Source organism: Sinocyclocheilus grahami, unplaced genomic scaffold (assembly GCF_001515645.1).
Source record: "Sinocyclocheilus grahami isolate Dianchi unplaced genomic scaffold, SAMN03320097.WGS_v1.1 scaffold1416.1, whole genome shotgun sequence".
Lineage (NCBI taxonomy): Eukaryota > Metazoa > Chordata > Actinopteri > Cypriniformes > Cyprinidae > Sinocyclocheilus > Sinocyclocheilus grahami.
Genome location: NW_015506595.1, coordinates 156,159 through 173,340, shown reverse-complemented (window position 1 = coordinate 173,340; position 17,182 = coordinate 156,159). Strand labels below are relative to the sequence as shown.

At 39.8% G+C, this 17,182-nt stretch overlaps 2 protein-coding genes across 5 annotated transcripts in view; both read left to right on the top strand.

Annotated features, from left to right (window-relative positions):
- The window catches only part of LOC107570110 (alpha-actinin-4), a 54,944-nt gene extending 40,287 nt beyond the window's left edge, over positions 1–14,657 (top strand). Inside the window, exons 2-20 of one of the 4 annotated variants that reach the window (XR_001606989.1) lie at positions 400–486; positions 607–694; positions 1,098–1,176; positions 1,753–1,834; positions 4,946–5,031; positions 6,756–6,848; positions 7,051–7,281; positions 7,447–7,594; positions 7,793–7,943; positions 8,055–8,163; positions 8,244–8,384; positions 8,562–8,744; positions 8,851–8,985; positions 9,087–9,266; positions 9,415–9,561; positions 10,612–10,692; positions 11,812–11,970; positions 12,057–13,978; positions 14,422–14,657. Coding sequence is in view for 3 of the 4 variants with exons in the window: in XM_016256308.1 (XP_016111794.1) it covers positions 400–486; positions 607–694; positions 1,098–1,176; positions 1,753–1,834; positions 4,946–5,031; positions 6,756–6,848; positions 7,051–7,281; positions 7,447–7,594; positions 7,793–7,943; positions 8,055–8,163; positions 8,244–8,384; positions 8,562–8,744; positions 8,851–8,985; positions 9,087–9,266; positions 9,415–9,561; positions 10,612–10,692; positions 11,812–11,970; positions 12,057–12,215 (2,339 nt within the window). In the remaining variant the exon portion in view is untranslated. Of the gene's footprint in view, positions 1–399; positions 487–606; positions 695–1,097; positions 1,177–1,752; positions 1,835–4,522; positions 4,609–4,945; positions 5,032–6,755; positions 6,849–7,050; positions 7,282–7,446; positions 7,595–7,792; positions 7,944–8,054; positions 8,164–8,243; positions 8,385–8,561; positions 8,745–8,850; positions 8,986–9,086; positions 9,267–9,414; positions 9,562–10,611; positions 10,693–11,120; positions 11,187–11,811; positions 11,971–12,056; positions 14,201–14,421 lie in introns of those variants that run through there. The other 3 variants (XM_016256310.1, XM_016256308.1, XM_016256309.1) reach the window with 3 other exon arrangements.
- Positions 14,658–15,537: 880 nt separating this feature from the next.
- The window catches only part of LOC107570105 (SPARC-related modular calcium-binding protein 1-like), a 6,311-nt gene continuing 4,666 nt past the window's right edge, over positions 15,538–17,182 (top strand). The window contains exon 1 of the mRNA XM_016256302.1: positions 15,538–15,555. Coding sequence (XP_016111788.1) covers positions 15,538–15,555 — 18 coding nt within the window. The remainder of the gene's footprint in view (positions 15,556–17,182) is intronic.

Here is a 17,182-nt window from a genome sequence, read left to right as displayed (position 1 = left end):
GTGTGTGTGTGTGTGTGTGTATATATATATATATATATATATAAAATCAGGATTATTATCATTAACGATAACAAAAACTGTCATTCATTTTCTGGATTAAAACTACTACCTAAAATAAAATATGAAACTTTTTTTTGATAAAAATTACTTGAAACAAGCTGTGTATTAAATTAAATATATACAATGAAAATATACAAAAAAATTCTAATTCAAAACATTAACAAAAACTGTAATAGTATATCAATGATACTAAAATAACACTGATGCATGAATAAATGATATATACTTTATAGTTCAGTTTATATATGTAGTTTATAATAATAATTATTATTATTATTGTTGTTGTTGTTTGTTTTTTACTTTCAAAGTCTAAACAGTTTTGTGTGTCTGCGTTTGTAGAAATCGTGGATGGAAACGCCAAGATGACTCTGGGAATGATTTGGACCATCATCCTCCGCTTCGCCATCCAGGACATCTCAGTGGAGGGTATCATTTGTTTTAGAAACAGCTCTGCTCAGCATAATCAAACATACTTTAGAGAACCAAGGCGAACAAACTTGATGACTGTTCAGTAATGGCCTGTTTCTGCTGTGTGTCTCTCTGTAGAAACCTCCGCTAAAGAAGGATTGTTGCTCTGGTGTCAGAGGAAGACGGCTCCTTACAAGAACGTCAACGTTCAGAACTTCCATATCAGGTTTGAAATGCATATTAGTGTTGATCTTTGATCTACAAGCTTTATTTGACTGATCCAGGGAGGGTTTTATGCGGTTTTGATTTGTTGATTCACCCAAAGGGGGGTTTTGCATAAAGCGGTGTTAAGAATGTATTTGAATAAACAAATGATCAATGATAGCTAAAGATGATGATTAAAAGATGGCACTTGAAACTGAAATATCTCAATTACACAGTCGCTTTGCAAGCAAAGTTCCTTTACTGTCGTTTGTTACAGTTTAACAAGTTTCCAACATGGTGACATGAATGCAGAAATAGGGGAAAGTTTATAAGCTGTGGTTTGAGTGGCGCCCCCTGCTGGTTTTAAAGGAGAGAACTAAAAGTACCTGTTTTCTCTCTCGCACTGTTTTTCTCTTTCTCCACAGCTGGAAGGATGGTCTCGCCTTCAATGCTCTGATCCACAGACACAGGCCAGAGCTCATCGATTATGACAAGCTGAGAAAGGTGAGCATCTGAAATCTGTGGAAGTCTCACTTTGTGATTGAGAAGTATCAGCGTCACCAAATATTAGTATGCAAAAACTGCCTGGATAGTAAACTATTTCTCATGAGAGTAGAATTGAATCCCAATTTGCATGCTATCCATTCTAAATCATATTTCACATTACATTACAATTTGAGCATCCCACATCTTAGTATACCATCCAGGCACGTTCTGCATACTATTTTTGATTGTACTATTTCTAATGAGAGGAGAATACCAATTTGCATACTATCCATACTAAAAAGTATGTGACAGAATTAGTGCATCCCAAATTATAGTACGTACGTCATGATTTGGTATACTATTTCTTACGAGAGGAGAATTTGCAAACTATCCATCCAAAGTAGCACAGTGAAATCAGTAAAATGATTTAATAAGCAAACATGCCAGGGGGTGATGGACGTTGTCGAACTTTGAATGAGGTATATTTTGATTCTTGTGGAAATCTGTGGATGTTTCCGCTGTTTTACAGGCTCTCTCAGATAATGTAGTGCTATAGAAAAGCTCAAATTATTGTTTGTTTCATTATGTTAACAGGACGACCCAGTGACTAATCTGAACAACGCTTTTGAAGTGGCAGAGCGATACCTCGACATCCCCAAGATGTTGGATGCAGAGGGTATGAACTGTTCTCTCGTTTCTGTGTGTGAAGTTAGTTGTGTGCTTTAGGCTGTGTGATGATGTTTCTGTGTGTGTGTGAGTGGGAGAGAGAGTGAACGAGTCGCTCTATTAAAAAGTGTGTTTTGTGCATGTCAGCACATGCCCTGTATTTCCAGGAGTTGTTCCTGCTCTCCGACACACTTAATGTCTTCTACAAACAGTGTGTCACCATGGTAACATCCCTGAGCATTATGTTGTTTCTCCCTCAAGCATGATTTCTCCGGGATCTCTGCGTCGGAGTGTGTTTTTAGTGCTATATTTGTGTGCGTGTGTGTGTGTGTGTGTGTATTGTTTTGTAACCCTGAATCATAGTTTGCATACTCTTCGTCCTCTAGAGTTAGTGATATCAGAATTGGTGCATCCCAAATATGTTGGATGCAGAGGGTATGAACTGTTCTCTCGTTTCTGTGTGTGAAGTTAGTTGTGTGCTTTAGGCTGTGTGATGATGTTTCTGTGTGTGTGTGAGTGGGAGAGAGGGTGAACGAGTCGCTCTATTAAAAAGTGTGTTTTGTGCATGTCAGCACATGCCCTGTATTTCCAGGAGTTGTTCCTGCTCTCCGACACACTTAATGTCTTCTACAAACAGTGTGTCACCATGGTAACATCCCTGAGCATTATGTTGTTTCTCCCTCAAGCATGATTTCTCCGGGATCTCTGCGTCGGAGTGTGTTTTTAGTGCTATATTTGTGTGCGTGTGTGTGTGTGTGTATTGTTTTGTAACCCTGAATCATAGTTTGCATACTCTTCGTCCTCTAGAGTTAGTGATATCAGAATTGGTGCATCCCAAACCATAGTACATCAAGAATAATATGTTAAAAGTGACTGGATTGTATGCTATTGCTGATCAGAGTAGGACTGAGTCCTGCATACTATTCAACCTAAACTGTATGTGATACTTGAATTGGTGTGTCCTAAACCATAGTATACTATCCAGACACTTTTTGCATACTATTGCTGTTTTATTTCTGAGAGGAAAACCCCATTTGCATACTATCCATCCTAAATAGTATGTGACATCATAATGTGTCTCAAATCATAGTGCATCAAAATAGTATGCTAAAAGTGTATATTTCTCAATATAATCCCATTTTGCATACTATCCATCTGAAGTAGTGTGTGACATAATTAGTGCACCCCAAATCACAGTGCCAGAAAAATAGTATGCAAAAAGTGCCTGGATGGTGTACTTTTTCTGATGAGAGGATAATTGAATCCCAAGTAACATTAGATTTGAAGAGTCCCAAATCTTAGTAGTCACACATAATATGCTAAAAGTGCCTGGATGGTATACGGTTTCTGATTAGAGGAGAACTGAGTCCCAATTACCATACTATCCAACCTAAATATTATGTGACGACAGAATTGGCACATCCTGAATCCTCGTATGCCAAATATAGTACGCAAAATAGTGATGGAAAGTCCGGCTCGGCTCCCAAATGGCTCTTCACTTAGTATCACTCGGAGCCTTCTATTTTAGCCCAATTGAGCAATTGTGAACGTTTTGTGTGTTGGAAAGCAATTTTTTATTCAGTACTTTTATAAAAGCCATATTTTTATGCACTTTTTTCGTTACAAAAAAATAGTTACTATTATTTAACATTTTAATAAAACTTTAATTGAACCCAGAACCACAGCAAACAAATCATATAAATAAAGGCAAAAGTCTAAACATTAAGACACTTTAGTCTTTAGTGTAGGTTGGCATTCAGAAAAATCAGATGCCTTAGCTTGGATGTGCTGATGCGGTTTCTCCTCTGTGATTTATTTGTCCTGTTTTTGAGAAGACTCTCTCTGAGGGGACCGATGTTGCAACAATGCTGTGTCTTCCTACCTTAACCAATGCGCTTGCGTTTAAATCCGCCTCCCCCGTCTCTCACTGTCACTCTGTGTACCTGGCCTTTACCACTACACTCGCTATCTGCGGAGCATGTGTCCCCCTTCCTTCTTTCACATAATGGTATGATCCTAGTCTATCCTCCCATGTGATTAGCCGCATGTGTATTATTTTTTTGTTGTTGTAATGAAAAAATGCATAAAAATAAGGCTTATGAAAACACTGAATAAAAAATAGCTTACCAACATAAACCATTCACAATTGCTAAACTGGGAAGGCTCCGGCTGAAGATTCAGCCTTCCCCGACGGAAGTCGGCTCTTCTCGTTCCCTATAAAGAATCGGCTCTTAGAGCCGGCTCGTTCGTGAACAACACATCACTAATGTGAAAAGTGCTTGGATGGTTCATTGTCTCCAGTGAATTGGCTGAATCTGTATCTGTACTTGCTTTTTGAGCTAATTTTATGAATATTATTCATTTGACATACTGCTTAAGCATACTATATAGCAGACAGGGAAAGCTATATTCAGGCACGGACAGTTTTAGTAGTAATGAATTTAGCTTGACACCAATGCTCACATACAAATTCAAACAGTGCGGAGCGAATGGATCTGTGGCATCAAGACACAATTCGGTGACGTGGTGCCTAAAACCTGGCAATACTGCCTTACTACATACTCAAAAGTATGTTCTTGGCCATCACCAGTGATTTGAGATTTGGCATTTGTCGTTGTGTGTGTTAACGAGTGTGTGTTTGAGTCCCGTCTGTCTCCCTGTATGTGCATGTGTGTGTATAACTTTTGTTTCCCTGCAGACATTGTGAACACAGCACGTCCAGATGAGAAAGCCATAATGACCTATGTGTCCAGTTTCTACCATGCATTTTCTGGAGCCCAGAAGGTACCCCATGACCCTTAACCCTTGACCCCTCATCACCTCCTCTTCAGCATGGCTTTTCCCATCAGTACTGGAATAACCAAAGAGGGATGCTGGTGTTTTAACCCGTCTTCCCCTGGCCTACGACTCTTTTCTCAACAGCGAATTGTCTCTTTCTCTCACTTTGCGGGTTGCCAGGGTTATAACACTGGACTCCAAACCCCATTTCCCTTTGAATGGGGAGCCCATAAAATGCATAACCATCCCCTCCTCTCTCGGTTGGGGACACACAGGCTTTGGGTTGCTTTGCTTCACTGCTGTCTCTTTTTCTCTCTCTCTTTTTCCGCTGGCTTTGCTATAGATATCGTGGGCACTCTGCGGCCGGATGAGAAGGCTATTATGACGTACGTCTCCTGTTTCTATCACGCCTTCTCAGGTGCTCAGAAGGTGAGAAACCTTTGACCCCTGACTGCTGCCCTTGAAACTCTTAAGGTGCCTTCATGCCTGGTTTCTCATCTTGGTTCGTTGTACTTTGCTGCAACAGCAAAGGACTAACAGTAAATGTTCCCTATGGCACTGTATAGCTTGTACACAACATTTTTGCACTATTGTTAATACAGCAATATTAGGTTAGCTATTTTAAAATTCTTGTATTTGCTCTCCTCACAATAATGTACACAAATGTAACCAAGTCAGATGAAAATCATTTTTATTGTGTCTGGGTTTTCCCACCCAGTTGGCTCGCCATATGGCACTGATTTGTTATGGATTAGATATTTCAAACAAACCACCAGATGGATGACTTGCTTTCATGATCCATTGTTTTATTCCAATACTCTTATACTTTGAGTCAAATATTGAGTCTTAAATGAGGAAAGAAGAATCTAGTCGTAATTATGGGAATGTCAGATTTGTAGCCAATTGGTAATCCTATTTGTAACCTGCACAAAAAACCAATCCAACTGAACCAGGTGTGAACGTGACTTGAGAGTTAAGGCCACTGTTTTGATTCATCACAGCTTTGGGCTTCACTACACCCAAACCATTGCCCTCACCTTTTTCGATATATGCACTTATTTTCTAAAATGGTTCTGCAGTCATTTAAGGTCCTTAATGGGTGTACTGGTCTATGAAAACTTTCTTTAAATGCTGCAAATGTGAATTTCATTGTTTGATGTTTCATATTTGCACTCAGTGATAAAGTTTGTAACAGTTGAGGACAGCTTTGTGTGTAAATATGAAAATCATAATGAAATTCATATTATAGCTCACATTTAAAACACTAAGTATGCTATTTTGATTCTTAGATGTTCTGTGTTATCTATCTACACAAGCATATGTATTATGTTTGTTATTAATGTTAAGCCCACTTTTACATTGGACAGTAATTTTCTGTAAGGTTTTGCTGCTGCATATGAAAGATATGTGTTTTCCATTTGAAGTGAAGCCACACACTTATAATCATAGTTGTTTAAATGTGCTTTAGCATTTTACACGAGCGTTTTGAACACTTTCTGTGTTTCAGTGTTAGTTAATGCTGTAGAGAACCCTGAAGAGATCCTCCAGTGGTGGTATATAAATTGAGAATGCAGATTTGATTTTACAAATGGCATGTGGAATTTTCGGCTAGACTACACATTTTCAAAACTAACCAATTTTGGTGTTTGCATGAAACGTCAATTAGTATAAAGGATAGCTTACAAGTGAAGTATGTAATATTGATGTTTAACTTAATTTTTATTTCATTTGGCTAGTTTTTACGCATGTTATTGTGTGTGTATAGCACATTAACTTACAACACTTGGAGTTTTGTTTCATTGTGTGCTCAATACATCATTTGCGTGTGTTTGAATGTAATTTTGAGGCACTTTTAGCTAAACCCACCAAACCAAAAAACAATAAATACTTTATAGTAAGAAATAGTTCCAAATTTCTTTCCGGTCTAAACCAAAGCAGCATATTGACATTTACTGTTTTAAACACAGATTTGTCATACTTCTTACTAGAAGTGTACTGTGTATACTGTAGTATAAACATATGGTATACACTATATATTTGTGTAGTAAACAGTGTGCTGTTCAGTGTTTTTTTTTTTTTTATGTATGTTTAGAATTTCATAATTGGAAAGATGTGGGATGTAATACAATTGTAACTGTCCTCTTCTGTGATAGGCTGAGACAGCAGCTAATCGTATTTGTAAGGTGTTGGCGGTCAATCAGGAGAACGAGCACCTGATGGAGGACTATGAAAAACTGGCCAGCGATGTGAGTTTAAGTCATTATGATTGTTGTTTGTGTGATTTAAGTAGACATAGTAATATCTAAAAGAAGATCTATTTCGAGACCAACTACCCAGAGTGTTTTACTTTTAAATGTCTCAGTTAAATGTCTCCTCTATGTTAGAGAGGAGAATGTGTTTTCTGTTGATCCTCTATTCATTTCTTTATCGCATGCTTTTTTCTTACAGCTGTTGGAGTGGATTCGTAGGACAATCCCATGGTTGGAAAACCGTGCTCCAGAGAAAACCATGACAGAAATGCAGCAGAAATTGGAAGATTTCCGCGATTACCGTCGCGTTCACAAACCACCTAAAGTTCAGGAGAAGTGTCAGCTAGAGATCAACTTCAACACATTGCAGACCAAACTTCGTCTGAGCAACCGACCAGCCTTTATGCCATCTGAGGGACGCATGGTGTCGGTAAGAAACATGTATATTACATGTACAATTCAATTTATAAGTCTTTTTGCTTTATCACTGTGATGACATTAATGACTGTTTTGTGCAGAAACGTGTTCATTCTCAACCTCTGTTGTTGAACCATTGGCAAGGCATTTGGCTGACAAGTTCTTGCTTTCCCTCTAGGACATTAATGGTGCATGGCATAAACTGGAAGGGGCCGAGAAAGGCTATGAAGAGTGGCTACTGAATGAGATCCGTCGTTTGGAGAGACTTGACCATCTTGCAGAAAAGTTCCGTCAGAAAGCAGCCATCCATGAAAGCTGGACAGATGGTATGGATCAGAAACTACACCTGAACTTATTGATGCTTTTGAAAGTTATTTACATTGATTCACCAATCGCTCTCAGTATGCAATGACAGGCTGCTCCTTGATGACAAGAGCCTCGTCAGCCAAGCAGAAGTCGTAAGGATCAGCCATGTGATCTAAAATCTATATAGATCTAAATCGATCTTGTTTGTTTGTGTGTAGGTAAGGAGGCCATGCTAACACAGAAGGACTATGAGACCGCATCTCTGTCTGAGATCAAAGCTCTCCTGAAGAAGCATGAGGCATTCGAAAGTGACCTTGCTGCCCACCAGGACAGAGTGGAGCAGATTGCTGCCATTGCACAGGAGCTCAAGTGAGAAAACAACAAAAACAACAGAGAGGGCCAATTAATCAAATACAAAATTTAGGCTGTAAGAGATGGTCGTTGGGAAAGTGTTCAAACACTTCTGTGTCTGTATTACAGTGAGCTGGACTACTACGACTCCCCGAGCGTTAATGCACGCTGTCAGAAGATCTGTGAGCAATGGGATGCTCTGGGTTCCCTCACACAGAGTCGCAGAGAATCTCTCGAGGTACGCATGCTTCCTCTGAAAAACTTTCTGCCATATTTGTACATTTTATCATGCTGAATGTGTGTGTATGTGGTCTACAGAGAACAGAGAAACAGCTGGAGTCTATTGATGAGCTGTACCTGGAGTATGCCAAGAGAGCAGCACCGTTCAACAACTGGATGGAGGGAGCCATGGAGGACCTTCAGGACATGTTCATTGTACACAATATCGAGGAGATCCAGGTACTGCAAAATGTTTTGTATTCATAAGCTTTCCATCTTGCTTCACCTTTGAAATGGAGTTCCTTGTTTCGTTGCTAGTACCTCTGGATAGTCCATTTTAGAACGAGGTGAAGGGAACAATAAAATTCTGGATGCAAGAATTCTTTCCCTAATGTCTTTCACTTTCTCTTTCTGTAGGGACTGATAACGGCTCATGACCAGTTCAAATCAACTCTTCCAGAGGCAAATAAAGAGCGGGAATCTATTCAGGCCATCCATGCTGAAGTTCAGAAAATCGCACAGTACAATGGCATCAAACTGGCTGGAAACAATCCTTACACCACCATCACCCCTCAGACCATTGACAAGAAATGGGAGAAGGTGAGATCTGTCTGTATTGTGAATGAGACATTGCTTCCTTCAGCTGTGTGGGGGTAGTTTTACATTTGTGATTGCAATTGTTGATGTTATCTCTGTCATTGTGCAGGTGCAGCAACTGGTTCCACAGCGTGATCAGGCTCTTCAGGAAGAGCTCGCACGTCAGCAGTCTAATGACCATCTCAGACGCCAGTTTGCCAACCAGGCCAACATGATTGGACCATGGATCCAAAATAAGATGGAGGTATAGTCGCCTCCATTTGTGTAGCTTGATGATCTTATAATTTCTCAAAGAAGAAATGTAATGAATGATTAATTTGTGTCTCCATGGCATGATGTTTGTAGGAGATCGGGCGGATATCAATTGAGATGAATGGAACGCTGGAAGATCAGCTGACCCACCTCCGTCAGTATGAGCAGAGCATCATTGAATACAAACCCAACATTGACCAACTGGAGGGAGACCATCAGCTCATTCAGGAAGCACTTATATTTGACAACAAATACACTGCTTATACTATGGAGGTATGCATATGCACATACACTAATTTACGATGTTGGCACTATTCAGGAACTCTAGATGTACTGTTTAGGTCAAGTGTGTACAATTCCTACATTAAGTTTAAGCAATTCAAAATTCAAAATCTGTTTTTTGCCCTTTTCTTCTCTGCAGCACCTTCGTGTTGGTTGGGAGCAGCTCCTTACTACAATTGCCCGCACCATTAACGAGATCGAGAACCAGATTCTGACTCGTGATGCTAAAGGCATCAGCCAGGAGCAGCTTCACGAGTACCGCACGTCCTTCAATCACTTCGACAAGGTCAGGAACTCATTTCCAATGTTTAACCCTGTGTGAAATGGACTTTACTTAAATTAGGTGAAATAAGTGTTTGTATGACCATGAAAGTCATACAAGGTTAGTGTAGTAAAAGAATAGATCACTCAAACTGTCATTTTTAATGAAAGCATTGGGCGTTTTGCATCATTGATGCCAAACCTGATGTCTTTTTGCTCCAAAATTGAAAATGTGCAAGTTTGAATGAGAATTGAGTCTTACATCTTGTTTTCCAAATAACATGCATCATAGTCATATGTTTTGAAAAGACAAGATGGTGATCATTTTTGAGTGAATTGTTCCTTTAATATGCATATAGGGCTTGTGATTTTTAAACTGTTGAGCAGTTTAAAAGAAAAGAGATTTGAGCAGCAGGCCACTAAAAATACATGACATTGCAGAGGATTAAAGTGTCCATATAAAGAAGAATATGGAAAATTTAGTCTGTGTTGTTTATGTCAAGGTGAATGGCTGTGTTTAATTTCAGTGTGACTGATGCATGATAAAAATGGACCTCGGTTTAAAATTTTGGTTAGGCTTGTTTTAATATTTGTTCCATTGCTCCATTTTCTCCACTTACTCTGGCACTAATGGGAAGGAAAACGTCTGAAATATACTGTGCGTCAAACACCTCTGACCTGAAATGTGCCACCTGCAGCCAATATGTAAATATAGTCTAGTGGATGTGAAGTAATGAGGGGGTTTTATGTTAGAGTGGAGAAGTTTAGCTACGGTAAAGGAGAGAAAATGATAAAGTGCTTTCATAATGGCTCTGTAATATCATGATCTGAATGTTCTGTCTGATATCCATAAAAAACCAGGTCACTCACTGTCATAAGCGTGTTTCATTATACTTGTTTAGCCAACAGCCCATGTGTCTGACATCCACAATGTTTTGTCTCCATCTTTTTTTTGTCATGCCACTGCCTCCATCCCACCCGTGCTATGTCATTGTGTATCGGTATCATCAATCCTAATCCGCATGCTCTGATTGGTTCATCCACTGCGACCTCTTGCGTGATTGGCTTGCCACAGGACCACAGTGGTGTCTTACAAGCGGAGGAGTTCAAGGCTTGTTTGATCAGTCTGGGTTACGACGTAGAAAACGACAAGCAGGTATGAGCACGCCCAGAGAAGAAAGGGTTACAATGGCTGCCGTGTGTGTGTGTGTGTGTGTGTGTGTGTGTGTGTGTGTGTGTGTGTGTGTGTGTGTGTGTGTGTGTGTGCGTGCACGCCGCTTATTCCATCACTCACTAACTCCCTCACTCACCTGTTGTGCTGCTGCTTGAAATGGTGCCCTCTGCAGGTCAGCTAAGGTTTTGCTTTCATGTTTTATGTTTCTCACTGCTTCCTTTTTCTTTCTTTTTTTACTTGTCCTTGTTATAACTTCCCTCTTTCTCTTACTTGTCTTCTGTACAAACTCATTCTGATTCCTATATCAAACTCTTCTGTCTGCATACGACCTCTTCATCTCCCAAAATTCTCTTGCTTTCCACATGCATCCTTCCTGTTTCTTTTCTCATCCTTCCCTTTGCGAACTGTAGAAGCGCACGGGGATAATGGACAGCGACGATTTCCGCGCACTGCTCATTTCCACTGGGAACAGCCTGGTACTGCTACCTCCTTTCTCAATCTACAGCAACAGTTTCTCCTGAACTCCTGCTTTTGCTTGCTGTTAAAAAAAAAGAATCTTTTGTCGGATATCGTTGATTACTTTTTATATATTTTTTTAATCTATATTTTACGTTAAGTAAAAATTTAAATGATTACTGAATAGATTCTAATAGACCAGGGGTGGCTAACTTTGGTCCTGGAGAGCCACAGTCCTGCAGAGTTTCGCTTTACCCCTAATCAAACAGACCTGAACAAGCTAATCAAGGTCTAAGCGTTACTAGAAAGCTACAGAAAGAGTTTATCAAGGTTGAAGTAAAACTCTGCAGGACTGTGGCTGTCCAGAACCAAAGTTGGCCACCCTGTAACAGACCACAGTCAAGCACCTTAGATGAAGAATTAATTCGGCTCAAATGAAAACGGGCTGGGGGGATAGATGTAAAGTTAGCATTCAGTGAGTTTACTATTCAGGTGACCATTGAAGTCTTAATCAACGCATAGACCCAACTGTACACCAATTTCTTACAGCCTTGTTTTCGTTTGCGTCAAATATGGTGTTTAACGTTGATTCTCATGACTGTCCTCCTGGTTTTTCTGGGTTAACCTCTAACCTCTGTTCTTCAGGGTGATGCCGAATTTGGTCGTATCATGGGTATTGTTGACCCCAACAACAGTGGAGCAGTGACCTTCCAGGCTTTCATCGACTTCATGTCAAGGGAAACAACCGACACAGACACTGCAGACCAGGTCATCGCCTCATTTAAGATCCTAGCCGGAGACAAGGTATAAATGTGCACATCTGGATGTCCCTCCAAGAGTGTCTTGTGTTATGAGACTTCAACGCATCTCTTGCCTATTCTCCTTTTCAGAACTACATCACAGCCGAGGAGTTGAGGCGTGAGCTTCCTCCTGACCAGGCAGAGTACTGCATTGCCCGAATGGCACCATACACGGGCCCCGACGCGGTTCCGGGCGCTCTTGACTACATGTCCTTCTCCACCGCCCTGTATGGGGAGAGCGACCTCTAAGGGCCAACTCCAGAACTCCGGAGCAGTTCTCTCTCCTGCATCGGTGCTGATCTTCTCACAGACTAGATAGATGAGAGCGCTGGATGGAGCCGCATCTATCTTTCTCTCAACCATCCAGTCCTTAAAGAGATCAGTGCTCCTGAGGAAGAGGAAGATATTTAAGAGTGTTGGAAATGGGACTTCATAGCACACCTGAGGGGGAGGGGGGATAGATGTTTGGGGGAAGGAGGGTACCATGGCATTGTGGGAAGAGCAAATAACTGTTGATGAAGCTTGCCACGCATTGAGGGATAGCCTTTTGGATTCCGTGTTAAACATGTCGGTCTTGGAGAGCTTAAGAAAAGATGTAGGATAAAAGGAAAGAGAAAAGTTTAATATTGCAGGTTCGGTGTCAAGGGAAGTGGGTGTGTGGTTTTGGACTGTAGCCACAGCTCAGGTTCTTTAATCTTCCGTTTCCTCTTAAAATGACATGCGTAGTATGAAAGGACTTGATGGTGTTTTTCCAGCTTTCAAGTGATTTCTCACCAGCTGATGTTGAGCCGTTGGGCTCATTAAATTAGAAAAAATATTAATTATTATTAAATCTACTAGGTTGTTCTGTGATGGAACTAAAGAGAGCTTAAAGAATCAGCTTTGGCTTCAGTCTATGCCTAAACACTTAACCTGCACCCTCTACCCAGGTGGGGAGGGCACAAGCTTTTCCAGTTAACATGCTGTTTTTCTTTGTTTTAATTATGTTGTTTTCTTCCTAGAGTTGGTGGGGTGGGAGGTTTGGTTTGGGGTTGGAATATGTTATTTGGCATATAGCAAGGCTGTATATCGTAGGAAAATGGACAGAATGAAGTGTTTTGATAGGGAATTTGTGACATGCCCTCTTAACCCATTTTGCTGGATCGGTGGAACTCTTTGAAAATCCAACCTCAGCTTTTTCCTCCCCTTTTTATTTCTTTCCTCCCAAGCAATTGAGTTAGCGGGTTTCTACGCTGTACATACTTATTTTCCAGTACACAGAACTCCTGGGACTACCCATGGCGGTCACACTGGGCTTCAGGTCATAAGCAAAGATTATAAAATGAGCAGTTTCACCCCTGCGGAGTACTGTAGGCAGGCTTGGGTAGCTACAGGTTTGTTTTTAAGGGGTTGAAGAATGAAGCTACAAAAATACCCAGTCGATTTGTTGTTTTCCTTCCCCGATCAACCATACAGCATTCTCTTATTGACTCCCTGACTCAAGTAGACATGTCCCTTAAGGATTTATTAACTGAAAATAATGTCCATCTGCCATCCATCTCTAATCATTTCTCAGATATTACTAAATGTCCATGTGAGAGCTTCAGTGGTGATGTGAGCAGCATAGCCTTGTAGTGACCCTCCACTAGAGCCTATGACTACACAGCTGCTGAATCAACAGTGGAAAAGAGAATTTTATAGTCAGAAATAAGTACAAATGTGCCTGGTAGTTGCAGGTTGCTCTCTCTCCCACTCATTTCCCCTTTCCTTTTGTTGTGCACTCGTTTTTCTCTTTCTACAGGGAGGGGCAGGGACCCAATGTACAGCTCTGGAGGTTGGGGGAAGGAGTGGGAGAGCTGAAGTCTTAATGAACATTCCATTATGTCTTAATTAAAATTAAATTACTGTCTAACAAATCTATGCAATCATGTATCCAATACCAACCATGCTCTGTAATGAACGGCGGGGGTGATTTGCAATCGGAAGTGTTGAATTCAAGTGAGAACAAATTAAGGGTAGAGGGAGGGAAAAGGGTTGGTCAGATGGGCTTCATAAGATTTGAACAGACTTGGACCAAAAGCCTCCCCTTACGTCTGCAAAGTTGAATAAAAGCATTTGGAATTCTGATTTATTTTTCTTTTGTACTCTTTAATATCAAGCGTTATCTGCTGTACTGGAAATTTGCAAAAACTGCTTTCTGTCTCGAGATGAAAAGTAAATTTCACATGCACACATAAAGTTTCCTTATAAAATATTACCACTTTGAATTATTTGTATGTGTCCCTATTTGATTTTGTCTCTGGAGCTTTTTTTAATTTTTTTAACCCTATTCAAAGTTTATAAATGAATGCATTAATGACGTTCTGTCTGTAAGTCCTATCAACAACATTGGTGACAAAATATTGATTAGCAATGATTATTTTATCTTGAGAGAGAGACAGATTTATTGTACAGGGGGGGGGGGGGGGGGAATAAGGTTGGGAAGATGGGCTTCAGAAGTTTTGAATGGACTTGGACCAAAAGCCTGCTCTTACGTCTGCAAAGTTGAATAAAAGCATTTGGAATTCTGATTTATTTTTCTTTTGTACTCTTTAATATCAAACGTTATCTGCTGTACTGGAAATTTGCAAAAAAAATGCTTTCTGTCTGAAGATAAGTGAATTTCACATGCACACATAAAGTTTCCTTATAAAATATTACCACTTTGAATTATTTGTATGTGTCCCTATTTGATTTTGTCTCTGGAGCTTTTTTTAATTTTTTTAACCCTATTCAAAGTTTATAAATGAATGCATTAATGACGTTCTGTCTGTAAGTCCTATCAACAACATTGGTGACAAAATATTGATTAGCAATGATTATTTTATCTTGAGAGAGAGACAGATTTATTGTATTACTGTAGGCCTATTAGTGTAATTTTTGTCCTCCTCAAAATAACTTTTTTTCCCCCTGTGGTAATCTGCATTATGCCTCACACGTTGTGGATGGTGCTTAATTTGAGGGCTGTTGAAACATTGAAATTATTTTAAGAAAGCTCAAATTAGTCAGATACTACATGTACTATTACATTTTTATGTGCTATTATATTTAAATAAAAACTTTAAAAAACAGTTAAAAGCCACTCTAATAAGCAGTTTAGACAGGTGAGGTCTCTCAATAACCAATAGAGTTAACTTACCATCCTCCTAGCCGTCCTGAGGAGGAGTTCCTGTGTGAAAATGTGTAGTCAGCACAGTCGGTTGTGTTGAGCTCCTCAAACAACATTCGTGAAATATTACAGTAGACATCGTTTTTAATGTTTTACGGTTAATTATTTTGGTCGAAATAGGTCGTTTTTATCGCCTGTCTGTTGGTTGTCCTCGTCGAAAACGAACGGTTAGGCTGAGTAAATGCGGGATTTTTTTCTGCTGTCTTCAACCTCTGAATCCTGGCCGTTACAGTGGTGAGGACGCGCGCCTTGTGTTTAAATTCACACGCAGGCGGGAAAAACGTGACGGTTCTCAGAGCGTGGGCTGTTGTGGCGGGAATCATGTTGGCGTTGACGTTCACCTGTCGCTTACTACTCATCTTTCTGTTGTCAGATTCAGTAAAGATGACGGACGAAAATCAGGTAAACCCCCGACTGGAGACGAAAATAAATGATTTGATCTTGCATGTGTAAAATGTATAGCTGTGTAATATTTTGTAATAACAGATGCAAGAAGATTAGGACAAATCTACTACTGAACATGTCAGATCCATAGATAAACGTATACATTTGCAGCTCGCCTAATTGTTGCCGAAAATGAACTAAAGGGAATTACATATGTAATGAGGGACATGTCATTTTATCTATTTATTTATTTATTTATTAGTAGCTCTAAAAAGTCACAAAGATTGAATATTTAACATGTAACCCAGTGAAATAAAAATGGTTTTGTGAATTTCTTAGTATGCTCCGTGTCATAAATTTCCATGTCAAAACGTGCACCTGTTAACCTGCAAAAGAAAAAAAGGCCACCTGGAAATGTGAAATGCCTGAGCACAAGCCACATAAATCTGATCAGGCTATGAAAGTTTTTGTCTAAAAGCCACACATGAATACAGATTTTTTTTCTTTATAATCACCCTGTTTTTAAAGGCCCCATATGTTAAAGACAAAAAATATTGGCATTAAATTCAAAATATGCACACCTGTCAGCAAAGTGGCACCAGATCTCTCATTCATTACTGAACCAACCACCTGAGGCCACTCAGACTGGGTATTTATTTTCATTCACAGTTATAAAATTGTTAGACATGCCTCATGTCTACAGTGCTGCCTTGTTCTCCAACAGAGACATCCTTGACTTTCCATGTTGTTTGTTACTGGCTGCACACTTGGCAGGAGCAGGTTTAAGCGCAGCCGTGTTCATGTCACTCCCAGCGTTTCATTTGCTGTTGCACATTGAAATTGGACTGTGAAGGTGTGGAACGATTCCATCCTGATGATTTTGGCAAATCAGGAAAACAAGGAAATGCATAACCTAGAGTCCAAAGTTACTTTAATACCTTGACTCTGTTATTTAAATATTATAATTTATTTTATATTCTTGCAGTTGAGACCTAAACTCTTTTTGTATGTACAGGTGCCTCTCAATAAATTAGAATGTCGTGGAAAAGTTCATTTATTTCTGTAATTCAACTCAAATTGTGAAACTCGTGTATTAAATAAATTCAATGCACACAGACTGAAGTAGTTTAAGTCTTTGGTTCTTTTAATTGTGATGATTTTGGCTCACATTTCACAAAAACCCACCAATTCACTATCTCAACAAATTAGAATACTTCATAAGACCAATAAAAAAAAATTATTTTTAGTGAATTGTTGGCCTTCTGGAAAGTATGTTCATTTACTGTACATGTACTCAATACTTGGTAGGGGGTCCTTTTGCTTTAATTACTGCCTCAATTCGGCGTGGCATGGAGGTGATCAGTTTGTGGCACTGCTGAGGTGGTATGGAAGCCCAGGTTTCTTTGACAGTGGCCTTCAGGTCATCTGCATTGTTGGGTCTGGTGTCTCTCATCTTCCTCTTGACAATACCCCAAAGATTCTCTATGGGGTTCAGGTCAGGCGAGTTTGCAGGCCAATCAAGCACAGTAACACCATGGTCATTGAACCAACTTTTGGTGCTTTTGGCAGTGTGGGCAGGTGCCAAATCCTGCTGGAAAATGAAATCAGCATCTCCATAAAGCTTGTCAGCAGAAGGAAGCATGAA